We start from the raw sequence: 20,923 nt of genomic DNA on the forward strand, positions 1-20,923 counted from the left end.
TAGAGTGCATCGTTATCAGCCATGAGTGTGTGCAAAATGCAACGAGGAGGTGATGACAAAACAACATTTTAAAACATACCAACTCATACATTTTCCTGTATTTTCTACGTTTTTTTTTCATCAATTCAAATAATGTACGGCGTACTAAAACTTTTATACGGGGAAAAAAATAATACATTGTGAACCATTTGGGCTGAAATCCAGTTGGTCTCAACTGTTGGTAGCCAACGACAATGCTGCCGCCGATCGCTATTATTGTCACGGTCAACCAGCAAAAATAATCGTCAATCATATTTTTTTTTAACATTGCGTACAGTCAGATTGATAAAAGCATTAACGATGAAAAGATTTCTTTAGCCGTCATCTGTACTTTTATGATGGTGTCGGACGTTTCGCTCCTCATCCGAGAAGCTTCGTCAGCGAATGACAATTTTGCTGGTAGCTCTGGCCCTATATATATCCCTAATGTCTAAAATTTTGCTGATAGGTCTGGCCCTATACATAAATCCCTAATGGACATGCTACCAGCAAAATTTTTGTGTGGTGACAAAGCTTCTCGGATGAGGAGCAAAATGTCCGACACCTTCAAAGAAGTACAGATGACGGCTGAAGAAATCTTTTCATCGATGGACCACTCCTATACGACTGAGAGCTTACACATACATAAAAGCATAAACTGTCTGAATTTTTGCTTGTGTTAGCGTGTTTTTATCATTTCAAATAATGTATGGCGTACTACAACGTTTATATGGTAATTGTAATCATTTATAAGGGCAGCTATTAGCCAAGGTTGACAGGTATGAAAATACAGTGAGACCTCAACTTACGAACTTAATTGGTTCCCAGACAGTGTGTAAGGCGAAAAGTGTGTATCTCAAAAAAAAAATACCATAGGAAACCATTAAAATGGGAATAATCCGTTCCGAGGTTTCCATAAAATATACTTTTCAACTAAATAAGCCTTAAAACTACACACAACATACCTTATTCTATGTATAATAAATGTGCTATTGTATTGCAATGAAAGAAATACACTGCATTGTATCATAAAGTCACTTTATTTACATTTGTGATGGTCATTTATGGCTTGATGGAATGGCGTTGGAGGTCGAAGGTCAAAGGGAATTGCATGAGGACTGTAATTAAAGAAATAAACTGTGCTGTAAAATAAAGTTTTATTTAGCTTTTTGATGGTCGTTGATGGCTTATGGAAGGAGAGTCACCTTCCATAAGGACTGTTAGTGCTGTTCGGTCGTGTGCTTCCGCCGAAGATCACTCCGCCAGCCGTGGTGGGTGTGTATTATGAAAAAAGTGCTTATTATAAGGTTTAATTTCCATAAATTTGACGTTTGTAAGACGAAAAGTTTGTAAGTTAAGGTGTTTGTAAGTTGAGGTCTCACTGTATACAAAAAAATACAAAACTACAAGGGGTAAGGTTTGATACTGTGTCGTAGCTTTAGCGCAACTCATCGCTAGAGAGTGGAAAAGCAAAAGCTAGCATATTGTAGCTAGATACTTATTGCTGTAAATATATACAGTAAAAAAATCTATATGTTGGTAACAATTGTGAGATTTTTCACCGCTGTACAGGAAACACCGGTTCGGCATGGTTGTCTTCAACAATCGCACACATGCACATACACGGAGCTCCACTCGGCCGGAACAACCATTAATATGAATGCGCTGATTTACGCCCGAGCCGTAACACTCAAGCAGCAGCGGGGGAGGGGGATGTGGGGGCGAGGGGTCAAGTGTACATATTCCCTTCCGGGTCGCACCCGTTCCCAATTCTGGTCTTCCGGCTTTATCTATCAATACACGCACAGACACACACCTACTCATCCTGGCCTCCCTCCCGATGGTTAGGTCGCTCTTCGAATTGTGCGTATTGATTTTGCTATAAGCGCTGTCCCGGTTGCGATAGGTTAGCGCAGACGGACAAAAGCGGACTTCATCAAGCGGCGTTAAACACGAGAGTCACGTCCTCAATAATCACTCCATCACACAAAAAGCAGCCTGGGGGGAGGGGTTGTTATGAAGGAAAGTGGGTAAACCGTTGGTGAAATTAAGCTTTCAAAAAGTCAATGTAACTCTAATCAACGTTGGGTAGGGATACATTCCATTACCAACGTTTGTTCGACAATGGAGACTATCCGGAAAAATAACTAAATAAATAAACACATAAGTAAATACACAAACAAACAAACAAATAAATAAATCTACAAATAAATAAATCTACAAATAAATAAATAAATAAATAAATAAATAAATAAATACAGATAGATAAATACATTGATAGACAAATACAACATTAAATACATTAATGAATAAATAAATAAATAAATACAAACATATTTATAAATACACAAATAGACGAATGAATGAATAAATAAATAGACAGACATATGAATGAATGAAAGAATGAATGAATAAACGAATCAATAAATAAATACATAAATAAATACATAAATAGACAGATGAACAAATAAATAAATAAATAAATAAATAAATAAAAGCTTTACAAATATTTCAACTCATTAAAATACACTAACTCATTCACTGACAAATGACACTGTGACCACTCCAGTGCCAGGGTTTTTGTCATTTTCACTAAAATTCCAGGAACCACAGACTATTGAGTTTTAGGACTACAACAATTCAACATTCAATACAGCGGTAGAAACCTTAGATTTTCTTCTTTAATTAAAAAAAAGTTAATTCATAAGTTATATGGGTCTGGAGTTATCTGAGCTTGAAATGGGGGCGGCTGTACAAAATACAATACATTCATATTGATTCATATAATGCTTTAACAACAGCTGAAGCTATAACAACGCGATAACATGGGAAAAAAGGGAAATGCTGACCCCTTGTTAAATGGAAAAACATTGCCAGAGGTCTGACCAGCACTTTATCGGCACCCTCCACAATAACAAAACAAAACTCGAACAAAATCGGGATGGGCAGCGAATGAGTTTACACATGTATTTTATGTACAAAAAAAAAACATGTATAGAAAATAGTACGCCCTGTTGCATGGCTGTTGTGCCTTTAATGGGTGTGGCCTGGTGGCATGTGACATCTGCGCGCGAGTATCACGACCCGGTTTCGTGGTCTTGAAAGTGACTTTTAAAGCGACTTCTTCACGCATCATGCAACACTCTAATTAATTGATTTTTTTTTTTTAAATGTAGTTAAAGGGGAGTTTTGGTCAACAAACTTTTTTATAGTAGTGAGAGCATTGTGGACTTTACCCAATTTAGTAGTGTGTGTGTGTGTGTGTGTGTGTGTGTGTGTGTGTGTGTGTGTGTGTGTGCGTGTGTGCGTGCGTGTGTATTTTTTTGTCCATCTCTGCTTAATCTCTCGCTCCTGATTCAGAGTGTACACTGAGCCGCCTAATAGGATGTGACTGAAGCCGCCGCTAGCTCGCCGCTAATGAGCACACCGCCACGACCGAGGAATCAAAGTGCTTCATCAGCACTCCTAATTACCGTAAACCTCATTAGCGCGCAGGCAGGCGATAGCGTCTGCTGGCGCTAACAAAGTGTCTCCAAATAGAAACGGAAGAGCGGTTTATGGCATAGAAGCTATGTTAGGTGGTGGGGGATATTTTGGGAAGTACAGTAAAGTCTCGTTATATCGTTATTCAAGGGAGTCCGAAAAAATATCGATATAACCGGGACTATCGATATATCCGACCCTGTTTGCATGTAATTTTCTCCGTGCGTGCATAGAAATAGTATCGATATAACCAGGACTATCGATATATCCGATATCGATATAACGAGACTTTACTGTAATTGACAAAACGACAAAAAGTGTTTGGTCAAACAAGCTAGCTGATAGTGTCCATTTTAAGTAACAAATAACGATTTTTTTTTTGTTCCCCAAATTTTTCCCAAATCCAGAACCGTTTTTTTTTCATGAAAAGTGCTTATTTTGTGCAACCTTTTGGATTGGATTAGCCTGAAAAAAATCCGTATGTTTTCCACAAGACGCACAACAACCCAAAGTGACAAAAAAAAACACAAACAAACAATAAAATCCATTTAGCATCTTTTAGTTATCTGTTAGCTATATAGCTAGATAGCTACCAATCTCAATAGCTATCTATTAGACAATTTATTAGCTATCCATCAGCAATCTATTATATGCAGTATATACCTAGCTTGCTATCTCGATAGCTATCTATTAGCTAAGTAGCTTTCTTTCTATTTGAATTGTTTCCGGGCTGAGTGATCGCTGGCGCGTGTGGCTGCCGCTGCTCACCCACAGAAAAACATATCCTGTGACTGTAAAATGACTTTGAGAGTTTTGAAAGGCACTATGATTATTATGATTATTATTATTAGTAGTAGTAGTAGTATTCAATGTTTATCTGCATTTCGATGTTCGTAAGTTGAGGTCTCACTGTATTATTATTCTATTTTCTTCGCCGGCTTGTGCTCATCTGCGTCGTGAGAAAACGCCACGACCAAATCGAACGCCATTTACATGAGAATTTGCCATTAGCGGGCGAACGCGGTTAGGCAGCCGAACGTGCCGCTTCATGTCGCGGCACAGCGAAGCAGCAGGTGTGCGGACAGCAGGTGACCGTGTCGCTCCGTCTGTTTGGACTCCCGGGCCCTCCATCTTTATGTTTGATCAAAGCGCTTCCTTTCAACCACCCCCAAACTACCTTCTGCCGTTCCCCCTTTTCCTTCCTCCCCCTTTTATAATTTGCCTGATGATTACACTTGTCACTCAAGGCAGCATGTGGCCAATTAGGCGGAGGGGTGACGGCCAAAGGGGAGGGCGGAGGAACATTTTTTTTTGCAACTTTTGCGTCGCCCCCTCCGGCACTCAGGTAGGCTTTTTAGCTCTTAGGGAGAGACAAACAAATATTAGTTTTCCTCTTCCATTTTCTTTTAAAGAGACGGACGGGCGCAAGAAGGCGCCGTGGCCTTGTCTCACACTATTCTGGCCACTCGGTTGCCTCGCTCTCCCATGTTGCGGGGTAATCACTGGCTCATTTCAAGTCACTTTTGTGCACTGTGCCACCACAAACTAGGCTTTTATGGATCTTAATGTGTCTTGCGGACACTTTGGCAAGAAGACAGCGACTGTGCAAGGACGCGGAGGGTGGGGTGGGGGGGGGGCGCACGAGAGGCCAACAGCCATGGCGACTTAACCAGGCTGAAAAAAAAGGGGGAACGAAATAGGATGAAAGCGGCGAGAGGGGGGGGGGGGGTCCAGGGGCAAAACGGACAGAACATGAGCACGTCAAAAGAAAGAAGACAGGTCACTTAGTCATTCCTTGGATGCCCCACCCCTCTCATACCCAAGCCCCTTCCCCCAATTGTGCCTCCCTCTTTTACAAGCAGACAAAGGGACGGTACAGAAGCAAGGGGACGCTTGTCACCCCTCCTACTTTTTCAACATACATTTAACCCTATGGCGTGTCAATATGTTTTTTTATTGGATTGAGCCCGGTGGGTGGAACGGTGAAAAAAAAAAAATGGCGGAAAGTTGCATTTTGGTGCTACGACATTTCTACACGGCTGTCATTGAATCCATCCTGTGTTCTTCCATCACTGTTTGGTTCGGGGGGCCCCACAAACAACGGACAGTTAGGACGGCGGAAAAAAAAAAATGGCAAGGCCCTACCCACTCTCGAAGACTTGCACACTGCAACAATCCAAACAAGGAAAATCGTACTGGACCCTCTGCACCCTGCCCACCACCTTTTCCAGCTACTCCCTTTAGGCAGGCTCTACCGATCCATGAGCACCAAATCCAGCAGACATTTAAACAGCTTCTTCCCCCAAGCCATTAACTCTTCAAACAGTAACCCAATTAGAACTGTATAGTGTCTCTTTTTTAATTTTTTGATGATGATACTAGTGCAGCGTGTTCTACCGGAAACAAATTCCTTGTGTGTTCTACATACTTGGCAATAAAGATGATTCTGATTCTGAAAATTCCGAGGTAAAAGTGATAATCTTGCTAAATGTAGTTTTTTTTTTTCATTGGCCCTAATCCTCTTCCACACAAAGGTTGCTATGTGTACCTCTTTTTTTTTCTTTTCCAAATCAAAGTTAGCAGCAGCCGACAAAAGGATGTAGGAGAGCCTGAACAAGTAGAATTAGCGGGCGAAAAGGTGGTCAAGTACGGCAGATTAATTTCACAACAGAGGCCTCCTGCCACAAAAAGGAGGATGGAGAGCAGGAAGGACAGAGGACGGAGGACTTAAAGCAGGGATGTCAAAATCATTTTTTGCTGCGGGCCACATTGTAGTTATGGTTTCCTCTCGAGGGCCATTATGAATTTGGGGAACCCATTAGAATGTTTAAATCCCTTCAAATATTACATATAGAGCACACAGCAAATTAATGAATAACTCGTTTTCAAAAATCTGAAGTCAAGAATGATGACTTTTATTGTGGTTGACATCCAAAAATATGACATTTTGGCTCAGATTTTAGCAATCATCATGGAATTTAACAAGTTTGATTTGCTTTCGCGGGCCGAAAAAAATGATGTGGCGGGCCAGATTTGGCCCGCGGGCCTTGACTTTGACACCTGTGACTTAAAGAAACAGTACAATGACGAGTGGAGGGAGATTAAACATGTAGTCAACCCTCTCAAAAGACCTGAGCTGCTTTGGGTGGTTATTTTTGTGAGTGAGGGGGTGGGGGGGGGGGTGTATGTCTGCATGTTAGCATCCCAAGAGAGGAACATGAGCTACCTTTGCTACAATCGCCTAGCGCGACTCTCATCCTCCCTCACCGTGAAGGACAGCAGTGGAAACCCAGAGGTTAATAGGACACCTTCATTACCATAAATCTTATCAGTTAAATGAAATGGGGTAGGCGGGCGGTTGCGGTGGGGGGGGGGGGTCTTGATTTAGCCGTCCGCTCTGCCGGGCTAAGGGGAGACACCCAATCAAACCTCGGGGTTTTATTGGGCTTTTTTATTAGCTAAATGTACTTGCACATGAGTGGGGTGCCAGAGGTGACAGCATGCTGCAATCAACAACGTCCCCCCCCCCTCCCCCCAAAAAATTGACACGAGGCTAGTAAAACTGATTGTTGGCACGTTTATGAGCGCGCTGTTGGCAAAAATGACCGTCGGGGACCTTCAAGCTTTTGTTATGAAGAAACAAATGAGGTCCATCCGACAGGGAGAACACGGATGCCGCCGGAGTGACTCTTGGACAATATCGGACAAGTTCAAGACGAAACATGAACTTCAATACGCCCCCCCAGATCCCCCCGAAATAGATAAATGCACTTACAATACAATACAATATAGTATATTGATTTATATAGCGCTTCAACAACAGCTGAAGCTGAAACAAAGCGCTTAACATGGATAGCTATCATATACAGTGAGACCTCAACTTACAAACTTAATTGGTTCCCAGACAGAGTGTGTAAGGCGAAAAGTGTGTATCTCAAAAAAAAAATTCACATAGGAAACCATTAAAATGGGAATAATCCGTTCCCGGGTTTCCATAAAATATACTTTTCAACTAAATAAGCCTTAAAACTACACACAACATACCTTATTTTATGTATAATAAATGTGCTATTATTGTATTGTAATGAAAGAAATACACTGCATTGTATCATAAAGTCACTTTATTTACGTTTGTGATGGTCATTTATGGCTTGATGGAATGCCGTTGGAGGTCGAAGGTCAAAGGGAATTGCTGTTTGGAAAGAGAGGCGCATTACATGACGACTAATTAAAGAAATAAACTGTGCTGTAAAATAAAGTTTTATTTACCTTTTTGATGGTCGTAGATGGCTTATGGAAGGAGAGTCACCTTCCATAAGGACTGTTGGTAACTTAACCGCTGGTGCTGTTCGGTCGTGTGCTTCCGCCGAAGATCACTCCGCCAGCCGTGGTGGGTGTGTATTATAAAAATAGTGCTTATTATAAGGTTTAATTTTCATAAATTTGACGTTTGTAAGACGAAAAGTTTGTAAGTTGAGGTGTTTGTAAGTTGAGGTCTCACTGTACAAGAAATAAAGCAGTCACAAAGATAGTACAAAGCACCAGGGAGTAAAACAAAGATGAAATCTGAATCATGCTGAGTCAAATACCAAAGAGTACACACGAGTTAAATGGGTCACCACCTTTTTGACGATTTGGTGGACACATATGAGGGAATAAAAGTTTCAATTCAGCTTTTAGTTGAAAGGGTTTTAGTATTATCTGTTTCACGTCACTTTGAAATTATTATTGTCAAGGACGTTATGATTTTTATCAATGAAAGGTACTCCAGAAATAGTTTGTGGGACAAAAAAAAAAAAATACAAAAATACAAAATAAAATTCTATTAAAAAAAGCCTCAGAAAACAAACAGGAAGCAAACAGGAAGTTGGATAATTTTGTTGCCCATCGTCACAGAAATGTTAACCGAGTGTACTAAAAAGGTGTACAGTTTATATTCATATTTTATTCTGGAGGTACTTTGTGGGTTGCTTTTAATATTGACCCGGGATTTAAAAACAAAAAACAATGACTGGTAATGGCGGCATATATCAGGCTTAGTCATTTTTAAATAAATAAATACATAAATAGATGGATGAATAAATAAATAAATAAATAAATGAATAAATGGGTAAATGGATAAACGGATCAATGGATAAATGGATAAATAACTAAAAAAATTAAATAAATAAATACATAAACAGATGGATGAATACATAAAAAAATGAATAGATGGGTAATTGGATTAATGGATAAATGGGTGAATAAATAAATAAATGGATAAACGGATGAATAACTAACTGAATAAAAATATGGATAAATAATTAGATATATAAATGGATGGATGAATAAATAAATAAATAGATGAATAAATAAACGAATGAATACACAAATAAATAAATAAATAAATAAATAAATAAATAAATAAATAAATAAATACACAAATAAATAAATACATAAATAAATAAATAAATAAATGAATGAATAAATGAATGGAAATTATTTCAGTGCCTTTCAAAACTCAAGGATAATTTACAGTCACAGGATAAGTAAATAAATAAATGAATAATGGATAAACAGATACATAAATAAATCGATGATTAAATAAATAACGTATTTTTTTTTATTTAAAAAAAGCCAAAACCAGTCACCAAAATTGTTATAGCACAACCCCGCCACTCACGCATTCCTGTGTTGATGACAACAAGCACCAAAATAAACTAAGCGAATGGTCAACAACCAGCAGGAGCTCAAAACCTGGTTTTCCAGCCTTTGATTGGTAGCGTGTGGTGAAGCCCACTCAAAGTCCTGATCAAGCAGGGTCACCACCGACCAAGCAGGACCCCCCCACCCCCAATCCACCACCCCCTTAGAGGTCAAGGATGCTTCCAGTTGGCCACACGTCTACGTTATTTGGATGTGAGTGAAGGCGAGAGACGAAAAGCTATAAATCAATACCGGGAATGGAGGCGGGGACTTGGAATGTGTTGATTCCTGCTAATGTGTTGATTAACTGCCTGCAAGCACACACACACACACACACACACACACACACACACACACACACACACACACACACACACACACACAGAGTCCATTTTCGGCCCTGTGCGTGTGCTCTTCAAGTGATAGGTCTGATGAAGTGGCCCATGATTAGGACTAATGCTGTATTTCACTGGATGCGGCTAACCCAAATTACCGCTCTCGCGCGCGGGCGCTAATGCAACCGCGAGAGGCAAAACGCCGCCAGTTCGGATGCAAGCAAAGTGTTTGCGCGAAAGGTCACCGCTCGGTAGCGGTTATTAATATGCTAGTGGTTGATGCAGGCGCGTGTGCGGTCTGGAGAAACTCAATAAACGCTCGCGGCCGCTAATGAGCTGTGGGACCTTATCAGCATTAATAGTACATTAGCCACACATCGTGGTGCAAAGCGCACGTCCGTTAAAGGGGTAAACGCAGACGGCGTTAAAAGGGGGTTGCAAAGTCTGTTGAATGGTGCTAGTTGGACAAACGTGAACGTGAGCAGCAGCAAAGAATCGGCGTTTAAGAATGAACAAAAAAAGGGGATGTCCATCATCTATTAACAGACAACAGATATAATAATAATAATAATAATAATAATAATAATAATAATAATAATAAATTCATTTCTAGGTGCCTTTCAAAACTCTCAAGGTCACTTTACAGTCACACGATAATTTCTTTCTGTGGGTGAGCAGCAGCAGCCACACACGCCACCGTTCACTCAACCCGGACGTAACTCAAATAGATAGAAAGCTAGCTAGCTAGCCAATCGTTAGCCAACAGATATTAATACAAAAATAGTGGAAGTGGAAAAAAACAGCTCGCAGCTAAACAACGTAGTATTTTCAATTGCACTACAAGCGATGCTAAAGGGAATACAATACAATACATCTTTATTCATATCGAGCTATCACAGTAATAAAGCCACGAGAACTGCTTGCATACACAGACATGAAAAACATAAATGCAAATTACAATATTCTTGAGTCTTTTTTGAGTAAATTAAATGTTTTTAGGTGTGTCTGATAACGATAACGAGAGGGGTGACATCCGAGTCCCACTCCTATCGAAAAAAAATGCTGGCCCGCTAACTAGTGTGTTAGCCCTTATTCCCGTCCTGCTCCCATTTTGGAGGTCAGCTACATTAAAAAATGGCTGTGCATCTATTCGGGGCTTTTTATTTATTCCCCCCCCCCCCCCCCCCCCCCCCCGACTGGATAATCTGTTAGCCAATTTTTATCCAACGAAATTCTGCCAAAAAATGTCAGCCGCTAATGCAGATGTGAAGTGCAGTAGCAAGCGTAGCATAAGGGCTTGACGGATTATTCATTCACCCGATGAAGCGCTTCTAAAATCGGTCGATTAGTTATCTATATCTTATTCTATCAAATATAATTTGTACCTTCATTAACTCATTCACTGCCATTGACTTATTTATTCGGGAATATGACGTAGAGCGCCATTCCCAAATTAGATCAGGTTTTTTTCTTGTATGGGTGCCGATAAAGCGCCGGCCAGACCTCTGGCAATGTTTTCCCCTTCCATAAGGGGGCAGCATTTCCCCCTTTTTTCCATGTTAGCACTTTGTTCCAGCTTCAGCTGTTGTTAAAGCGCTATATAAACCAATATGTATGTATTGCATTGTATTTTGGACAGCCACCCTGATTTCAAGCTCATATAACTCCAGACCCATATAATTTAGGAATTAACTATTTTTCCCCCGATGAAAATCAATATGTATGTATAGCATTGTATTTTGGACAGCCGCCACCATTTAAAGCTAAGATAACGCCAGTCCCATATAACTTAGTAATTAACTCATTATTTATGACAAAAGAAGAGTGTCTAAGGCACAGGTGTCAAAGTCAAGGTCCGGGGGCCAAATCCGGCCCACCACATCATTTTATTCGGCCCGCGAAGGCAAATCAAACTTGCAAAATTCCATGACGCTTGCTGGAGTCCAAACTCAACAATACAATTTGTCATATGTGAACCACAATAACAGTCATTATTTTTTACTTCAAATTAGAAAACTCGTTCTTCATTAATTTTTTTGTGCACTCTATATGTAATATCACAGCACACAATTGCACACAATAAAATAATGAATAACTTGTTTTCAAATCTGAAAATAAACATTCTATCGGCTTCCCAGAACTCCAATGTGGCCTTCGGCAAAAAACCACCACATCATTTTTTTCGGCCCGCGAAAGCAAATCAAACTTGTTAAATTCCATGATGATTGCTAAAATCTGAGCCAAAAATTCATATTTTTGGATGTCAACCACAATAAAAGTCATTATTCTTGACTTCAGATTTGAAAACGAGTTATTCATTAATTTGCAGTGTGGTCTATATGTAATATTTGAATGGATTTAAACATTTTAATGGGTTCCCCAAATTCATAACGGCCCTCGAGAGGAAACCATAACTACAATGTGGCCTGCGGCAAAAAACGACTTTGACACCCCTGGTCTAAGGTTTCTTATGATGACTTGAATGTTGACATCGTCCTAAAAGTCAATAAGTCTGGTGGTCCTGGAATTAAAGTGACAATGCCAAAAACCCTGGCACTGGATTAGACACATTTTTGCATATGCTCTGGCAGTGAATGAGTAAAAAAATGAAAAAAATAAATGAAGCCGACAGCAGAATCCGAAAAATGGCAATCTATAAGGAAAATAAACACAATCACCAAAATAATTAGCTTAACGTGATAAGTGATCCCCCTGCAGATGTAAATACAACGCCGGCAAGTCTCAACTGTGAACCTGTGACAAAATCGCAGTCTATCTTCGATAAAATGGAAGATGGATACAGACCAGAAGAACCGTATATCAGCAAGTTTGGCCCCACCGGCGGTCGATATCTCGTCCTAATGTACGCAAAGAGCAGAACCGAAAGCTCATTAGCCAGCGGAGCATTCCGCCATCATTCTGCTCTCGTAGTCATATTTCGCAATCTAATTGCAGCGAAGGAGAGAATCGTACTGTGACAGCGAGCGAGACGAGGAGTGAGCGGGGTTGCGGGGGGTGCTAGAAGAGTAGTGGGGTGGCTACGCAGAAGGAGAGAGGTAGCTTAATGCAATAAAGCATGTAGTATTGACATCTTTTTTCGCGTCTATTGATTCCCCATTATGTTGCTAACAAACCCAGGTTGACATTTTGTCATTTGCAATCATGTTAACACTGCGACTGGCATGCGGCCCTCCCCGCTACAACGCCCCCCACCCCCCCATCCCCTTACGATGGACCAATCCGTGCCTGCGTCGTTCATTCATTCGCCACGTGGACTATCGCCCGTACAAAAATCCACAAAAGTGCATCTTGAGGGGTTGTCTTAAATTTAAGAACAAAAAATGGCGCATACAAACACGCCAAATTTCACCCCATTGGAGCTAAATTGAAAAACCAGTGCCAGTTTCATTTGGCGACATGAAAATTTGGTGTGTCTATCATGCGTCGAATCCCCCCAAAAAAGTGCCAAAAACCCAGAGCTAAAAAGACACAAAATCAGACTCACATTGATTTGAAGTGGACATTTCAGGGTCCATCAAAGACCAACTTTGAATGAGTGCTACTGTCCAAGGAACACTAAAACCTTCAAAATAAAGCATTATTCAAAACCGTTTTGACCATCAGAAAAAAACATTTTGACCATCAGGAAAAAAAATGCCGATGTGTATGTGGAATGTGTCGCGGCTTGGAATTGAAGCGAATTTACATGGGACGGGAAATGTGAGACAGTCACTTTTCGTCAATGGATGCTCCAGTTTCATTTTTGCTTTCAACATTTAGCTTGTAGCAGACGTGCGCCTTGCATCATGATGTCCCTGATCCACTGGTGAAAAGGACGCTTTGATCCTCTCCTCTTTCATTTATAACTGCTTCAGACAACAAAGAGGGCTCAGAAAGTGCTTAAGATTGAATGACTGTGTATTTTGTGTTGTCATAATATTGTTATTTAGTTTTTTGTTGTTGTTTTGACTTCAAGATGGCGCCTCAAGAGTGGCTGCCTTGACAGCAGCTCCTGTATTTTGTTTTTCTACTTCTTCCTTTCCTTTCAGAAATTTGCTGATGTGAAATGTAAATTTCTCCACTGCAAGACTAAAAAAGGCGAATCCAATCCAATCAGACAGTGTAGATGACAGATGGATGATGCTCACATAAAATTGAATTTAATTTTTTTGTATGAAGGCGCCAAACGGCAGTAACGTCAGATGCCTCAACAAAAACGCATAAAACACCAAGGCACTGCTACCAGACCTAAAATATCAAAAGCAGGTATTCATATTAAATGTACATTTTTTGGGCATATATCACAAAATCTGGACAACCCCGCCCTCTCCAATCATTAAGTATCTTCCTTCAGGAAGGTTATAAAACGGGTTTTCTCTGGTGTACTCATCCACCGACAAGAACACACGATGAGCTGTTGCGAGCAATGAACGGCCCACAAACGTTAGCATGTACGCACGGTATGGGGGCATTGAAAGGTGAATGGTAGAAGATGGCGTTTAATGGGCTGTAACAGAAGTTGAAATGAACCCATCTAAGGTCTGTGACGTCCCAGCGTATCATCATCGGGTTCCGCACCGTGCGGGTTACCCTGCGTGTCCCATTAAACTTTCATACGGCGCTTAATACTGATGGCTGCGTAAAGCACTTGACTACAGACACAACGCCATTAAAAATAGAACAAAAGGCCGGATCGGTTAAAGCTGGGCAGGTGAAGAAAAACATGGATGTTCGAATAACATACGATGGTCCATCTGTTTCATGAGAACCGGCCATGCTCGAGGCCGATTCAGACATGAAAGAGCGAAAACACAAGTGGGGCGTCAGGGAGGTGGAAGGGTCATGAAGGCTCAGGTGAGGCCGAGTCAAGCGCTCTCCAGCGTGACCCCTGAACCTGCAGTGCTCAGAGTCAAAGGAGTCAAGGAGGCACTACCGGGCGTAGAAATCAGTAAAGTGGGCGCTCCAGTCGAGAGCCCCGCAGATCTCGACTCATTTTTCAAGCTATTTTCAATGACAACGACCGGCCACTTGTTGCCCCGTTTCAGACCCAAAGTCTTTATGAAACGTTCTTATCCCGTCCGTCATCTACATGGCATCGCTTGGCCCGATTATTCCAACGTTACGGATCACCTGACGCTCTCCTTTCACCTCTTCAGCTCAAACTGGGTTTTCCAACCCCCTCCTCATTTTTCACCTTGTCCTCTGCTCTCTCCCGCTTTCTCAAACTGCATCTATTTTATTTTTTTTATCTCCCTTTGACATTGGCAATTTTTCAGGGCCAAAATTTCTCTTCCTTCCCCGGTTTTGCTCCTTTCGGGGCTCTCCTACCCATCCCCCGCGTCTCCCAATCCCCTCAAGTCATCTACACTGAGAAATATGGTTCAAACCCTCATCCCACCCCCACCTATCTCATCACTGTCACCGGCCGTGACGCCCGGTGCACTCCGAATCAAATATGCTTCAAGTGATTTGGAAATGAGAGGTGAGCTGTCACATCTTGGTGGGATGGCGGGGCGGGGTGTGCCTGGCCCTTTAAAGGACAACCGACACCATTTTTTTGTTTCCTAACTGACATCAGAAAAACGTTTTATAGCATCTAAAATACCCAAACCACGCAGGCTGGTATTTTTTGTCAAATGCAAAACACCAATAAAAATGACTTAAAGTGTCCCAAAACTGCCACAAAATGAGCTTAATGAAGAAAATGAGATTCAGAAAGTCCCGCCCCCCTTGTTCGTGACGTCACGCAAGGATACACCGTCACAAACTGCCCTGCTCCAGAATCAAAACAATGGCTTCAGAGAGTTCAGATTCGGAGAAGATGCTTTCTTGTTCCTCATCCAGTTATGAATATGATTCAAATAGTTCTGAAGAAGAAAGCATCAATGTTTGCAATCGATTAAAGAAGTCTTTCCATCTCAATTCGAGACGTCTGGATTCCAATGTAGCGTCCCAGAAAAAGCACAAGGTGGCGCCCAAGCTCCGTTGGAAATGGGCTGTTCGCTAAAGTCCAAACGAAAATGTCAAATTGTCATATGTAAACCACAATAACAGTCATTTTTTTATTTCAAATTTGAAAACTAATTATTCATTAATGTGTTGTGCACTCAAATGTAACGTGGAGGAGATGAAACGTTCTAATGGCTTCCCCAAATGCATTACGGCCATTGAGAGGAAACCGTAATTACAATGTGGCACACGGCAAAAAAATAGTTTGACAACCTTGATTTAGAGCAGGGGTATCAAACATACGGCCCGCGAACCGGAATCGGCCCCCAAGAAGGTTTGATCAGGCCCGCAGGATAATTTAAAAGTGGGAAAAAATGCACAAACGACATGGAATTCATATTTTTAATGCGGCGCAATTGAAGGATTGTCCACTAGGGGACAGAGTGGTGCTGTTTCGATCAACGTAGATGAAAACGGGTGTTTTTTTTCAACTGCGATTTCAACACCCTCATTAGCCAAAATGACATTATCCAAGCGGAGAAGGAGTATAGAATCTTCAATTTAAAATGGACCACGTCATATTTTTTACAGAGATCCATGGGAAACCTTTGTGCTTGGTGTGTTTTCAAAATGCTTTGGTATTTTGGTTATTTATAGCATGTATGGTATAATTTCAAGGTCTGGCCCACTTGACATCTACCTGTCAAAAATTCTTATCAAATGCAGAAAATATATATTTTCATATATTCAAGAGAACAAATGCATCCATAGCTCACTGGGGGCAAAAAAAGGGGACACGCTAGTTGCCTCCCTCCTCCCTCCGCGCACACACACACACACACACACACACACACACACACACACACACACACACACACACACACACACACACACACACACACACACACACACACACACCACTATACGTCCTTTTCATGGAGCTCCAGCCTACTACCATCACCACCTGACACAAGCCGCTTCAATGCACTCATCCCCGGCTTAGCATCCCAACAGCGTCTCGGGGAACAAGAGCGAGAACGCCATCACCCACCAAACCAAAATGTTGCACACAAGGTGAACAAAATCACCCGTGAAAAGCCTAAATAAACACAACATCATATAAAAGAGGCAAACAGGACATTTACTCCCCCTCTCATCCTCCTCCGAGCTACACTTCCACTATCTCCCCCTCGCGCTCGCTTCCAGCCGCCCGAGGAATCGATCTCCGGGAGGATCGATAAGTTGGCATGAATATTCCCTGCCTGTCGAGAGTCTAGTCGGGGAGAGACGCGGAGGTTGAGCCAGTGGAGGAGAAGGAAAGCACGGGCGCGCTTCACAGGGAGAGCCGAAAGAAGAAAAGGGAGCGACCGAGCTACCGAGGCGGGGCGGATATGTCACAACCGCGGGGAAGAGGGCTGGTTTGGCAGGTGGGGGGTGTCGGCAATGGAGGAGTTGTGGGGGGGGAGAAGTCAACGCGTCTTACCGGAGTTGGAGCGGAGAGCCAGGGGGGACTTGAGACGCCAGGCGCTGAGGTCCGGAGCAGCTCTTTGAAAGACGAACGGCACCGGCAGGGGGACAAACATGATCTTCCTCCGGCTTGGGCTTCTTTCTTCGGGCTCGGCTTCGAACGCGGAAGTGCCGGGGTGAACTCGGTCCCCGCCGGAGTCTCGTCGTTGCTTCGGGAGGCGGTTCGGCGTGGACGGCTCGCCGCTTGGTGCGTACACATGAAGCCCTCCCTCTGCACTTTTATTGACTTAAGCCGGCGTGAATGTGCATAGAACCTGCTAGGACGCCACACGGACGGATAGACGAGAGGAAAAGTTGGCTCGAGACAAAGACGATTGTTTTTCGAGGCCCCTGGAGGTGAATCCCGTGACGTAAATCTTATCAAAAGGCGTAAAAATGCCGTCGCTTGGCTGCTAATGGGATTAGCTTTGGTTATTAGCTTGAATAAAGACAAAAGGTGACACGAAAATGACATTCGTGTGATTAATAATGACACTTGGAGATAAAAGTCTTTCTGTTTGGTTATATTTGGCTGAGAGCTATTTTTATTTGGCGTACTTTTACTTGGAAATACATTCGTTTTTTTAAGATAGCTTTAAACAAACCCGTCGAGAAATACGCCGGGTTGTTAATTAAAAGGCGCGCACGTATCCGAGAGCGCGCACGTACAAGTACAACGCTCGTACCCGAATCTCCGCCCCCCCCACACCCTCCCCCTTTACCCCCGTGTAATTAAATCGCAATCAATCGATAGACTAACAACAACCAACGTGAAGATCGACCCGAGGGGCGGAAAAAAAACAACTTACACTTCGTCCATCCGCCTGTGTGTGTGTCTCTTTCGAGTCTTATTTGTTTTGTTTTTCTTTTTTCAATATATATTTTTTTCATGAAGAAGCTCACCCCCCCCCCTCCCGGTATGCAGCAGCCAGCTCACTCGACCCGCCTCCCTTGCACGATTGTAGCGATCTGCCACACCGGAGCACTCCCTTGCAACACTGAAGCAGCTCAGGAGCCGCTACTACTCACACATCACCACCCACCACAGACCCCCCCACCGCCTTACCCCACCCCACAGCCATCCCCCTGCCCCCTTCTCTCCCCTCCCCAACCATCTCCTTCGTTTTCACGAGCGCTGCAAAAGGTATCCTGTATCGATTTTTAGCCCCCCTCCCCAACCAACACCCCTTTTCAACCACTTTTAATAATACAGGCTATAATGATGCCAGTCGTGATCAGTACATTCGAGGGGGGTTGCGTCCCGATATAGGAAGCCACGGTGCTGCCTAAAGGCAACCCCCCCCCCAGCATGCAACGCAATTAACTTATCTCGCCGCCGTGAATAAGCCACCAGAGATTCAAGCATTACGAGTCATTGAATGCAACATATCAGTTCATAATGAAGACGTCCATCTTGCTTGACCTTATATGCATTAACTCATAAAAGATCAATTAGTGCGTTACACTATTTTTTTTGGCATGTGATGATAAGCTGAAACCGAATTGTGACTACCAAAGTACCAATACATTTTGTTTCTATTCTAAAGCATTATTATTGGTAAACAATTAAAAAGTAAGCAAATTTGAATACCTGAAAGAATTTTCGACAATGAATGTATTCAAAAAATGAATTCATATAGCATGTATACATGCGCCGTATTTAGAGTACATATATTTTTCCATTTAAATTTTGAAGTTGAATTTAAAAATGTGGGTTTTTTTGGACCACTGATAAATCATCAAATTTAATCTAGATTTTTAATTCACATAAGTACACCAAATTTGATTTTAGATGTATTTTTTTTAAACATATACAAGATTAATTAGTGCATTACACTATTTTTTTGGCATTTGATGATAAGCGGAAACCAAATTGTGACTACCAAAGTACCGATACCTTTTGTTTCTATTCTAAAGCGTCATTATTAATGATAAACAATTAAAAAGTAAGCAAATGTGAATACCTGAAAGAATTTTCGACAATGAATGTATTCAAAAAATGAATTCATAGAGCACGTATATATGCGCCGTATTTACAGTATATATCAATGTCAGATATTTTTCCATTTAAATTTTGAAGTTAAATTTAAAAATGTGTTTTTTTTGGACCACTGATGAATCATCAAATTTAATCTATATTTTTAATTGACCTAAATACACCAAATTTGATTTTAGATGTATTTTTTAAACATATATACAAGATTAATGAGTGCTTTCTTATAAAGGCAAATCCAACCCAATCCTGTTACACATCCAGTTATGAATATGATTCAAATAGTTCTGAAGAGGAAAGCATACATGTTTGCAATCAATTAAAGAAGTTATTCCCTGTCATTTTGAGGCAACATTTAGGGGAAATTTCTCACCGAAAAAGAGGCACAAAATGGCGACCTCCTGTGGCCACCTCCGTTTCCACGGCCTGATAAATTCCTTATATGGAGCTTGGAAGCCCTCTTCTGGCGGCTTTTGGGTGCAACATGAGGTCCCCAGACCAAACATTATAGAAAAATACATTGACGTGATGGAAGGACCGCTACAATGCGTCTTTTTTTTCCGTATAGGGGCGTTCCTGTAGTGACGTCACGTACGGACTCATCACCAACTCAAAAACAAGACTTCCTGAATATTCAGCGCGAGTCTTAAAACGTAAAATATAGCGATATGCGGTGGAATCTTTGTAAAATACGCTCAGTAGAAGTCATTTGAAGCCATTTTACAAATTATGGACACAACTTGTCCGGAGATGTCGGTTGTCCTTTAATAGATCAAATAAAAATATATTTTATGAATTATATATTTTCTACGCACCACCCCCCCCCCCCCAAAAAAAAAAAGAAAACCTTGTCTGCTTGACCTTTTGGGGGAAAAATTGCATGCATTGGGGGTTCTTCCTTGATGGGGGTCACCACCCGAAACATCGCTTGCATCAGCAGCCTCCTCCTTCCCTCGCCTGCCACCTTACACACCGTCAATTACCGTCCGGCATCAGTCAACGCCGGCCGCTTACACGCCAGATTATTGTTCATATAGATTTTTAAATAGAAAAATCTATACTTTAAACATGACAGTCAATACGTGGGGGGGGAGAGGTCGGTGGGGGGGGGGAATGGGGATCGATCGGAATGAGCCAGCGTGTGCTGCCACTCCGATTCCGTCCTTCCTGCAGGCCTCCGGTTTCGATGATGGGACGATTTTCATGGAATTATCACCGAACAGGCAGGACGGTATAAAAATGGATACCCGGAGTAGGGGGCGGGGGGGTCTCTGGATTTGGCTCCTGCGGATGTGCTCCGAGCCAAAGCGGCCTTAATGAAGAAAAATGTCCCGCAGTGGACGAGCCGGGCTTCATGGCGGCTCTCCCCGAGCGTCATGTATGACAGATGACATCCAATGAGGACGAGAAGGTTGGGGAGGGAGGCACAAGTGACTCGTTGTCCTTCAAAGACCCCCTTTTTTTTCCTTACACGGGGGGGGGGGGGGGAGTGCGCGCACCCGCCCCCCCTTTTTCCTACTCACCCCCCCGTGCACTCCTTCCAGACAAAAGCAATTATTTCTTGGAGAATGTAGTGCGCTTGTGCGTGTGTGTGTGTGTGAGGCAGCGATGGAGGGAGGGTGCGTTAGATTTGTGGTGTGGTGGGGGGGGGGGGGGCGCGTCGGTGCCGTCTTCACCTTTATAGCATCCAGCGACACCTTTTGGGTTTGGGGAAGTAACGTTTTGCTACATTTGACTTTTTTTTTGTGTGGATGTAAATAAATGGCACAAGGGGGGGGGGGGGGGGGGGGGGGGGGGGGGGGGGGGGGGGGGGGGGGGGGGGGGGGGGGGGGGGGGGGGGGGGGGGGGGGGAGGGGGGGGGGGGGGGGGGGGGGGCAGGTACATGCCCCCCCCCCCCCCTTCTCCCCGCCAGGTTCAAATAAAAAAAAAAGCCCTATTGGTCTATAAAGCATTC

General features: G+C 42.5%; 1 protein-coding gene across 2 annotated transcripts in view; it reads right to left on the reverse strand.

Annotated features, from left to right (window-relative positions):
* Window positions 1–19,791, reverse strand: part of pou2f2b (POU class 2 homeobox 2b) — a 70,009-nt gene extending 50,218 nt beyond the window's left edge. For both annotated transcript variants that reach the window (XM_088998889.1, XM_088998890.1), the window contains exon 1: window positions 16,954–19,791. In XM_088998889.1, the coding sequence (XP_088855015.1) occupies window positions 16,954–17,053 (100 nt within the window). In that variant the 5' untranslated portion in view covers window positions 17,054–19,791. The remainder of the gene's footprint in view (window positions 1–16,953) is intronic.
* Window positions 19,792–20,923: the final 1,132 nt, after the last annotated feature.

Source organism: Hippocampus bargibanti, linkage group LG06 (assembly GCF_051943395.1).
Source record: "Hippocampus bargibanti isolate YZ-2025 linkage group LG06, ASM5194339v1, whole genome shotgun sequence".
Taxonomy (NCBI): Eukaryota; Metazoa; Chordata; class Actinopteri; order Syngnathiformes; family Syngnathidae; genus Hippocampus; species Hippocampus bargibanti.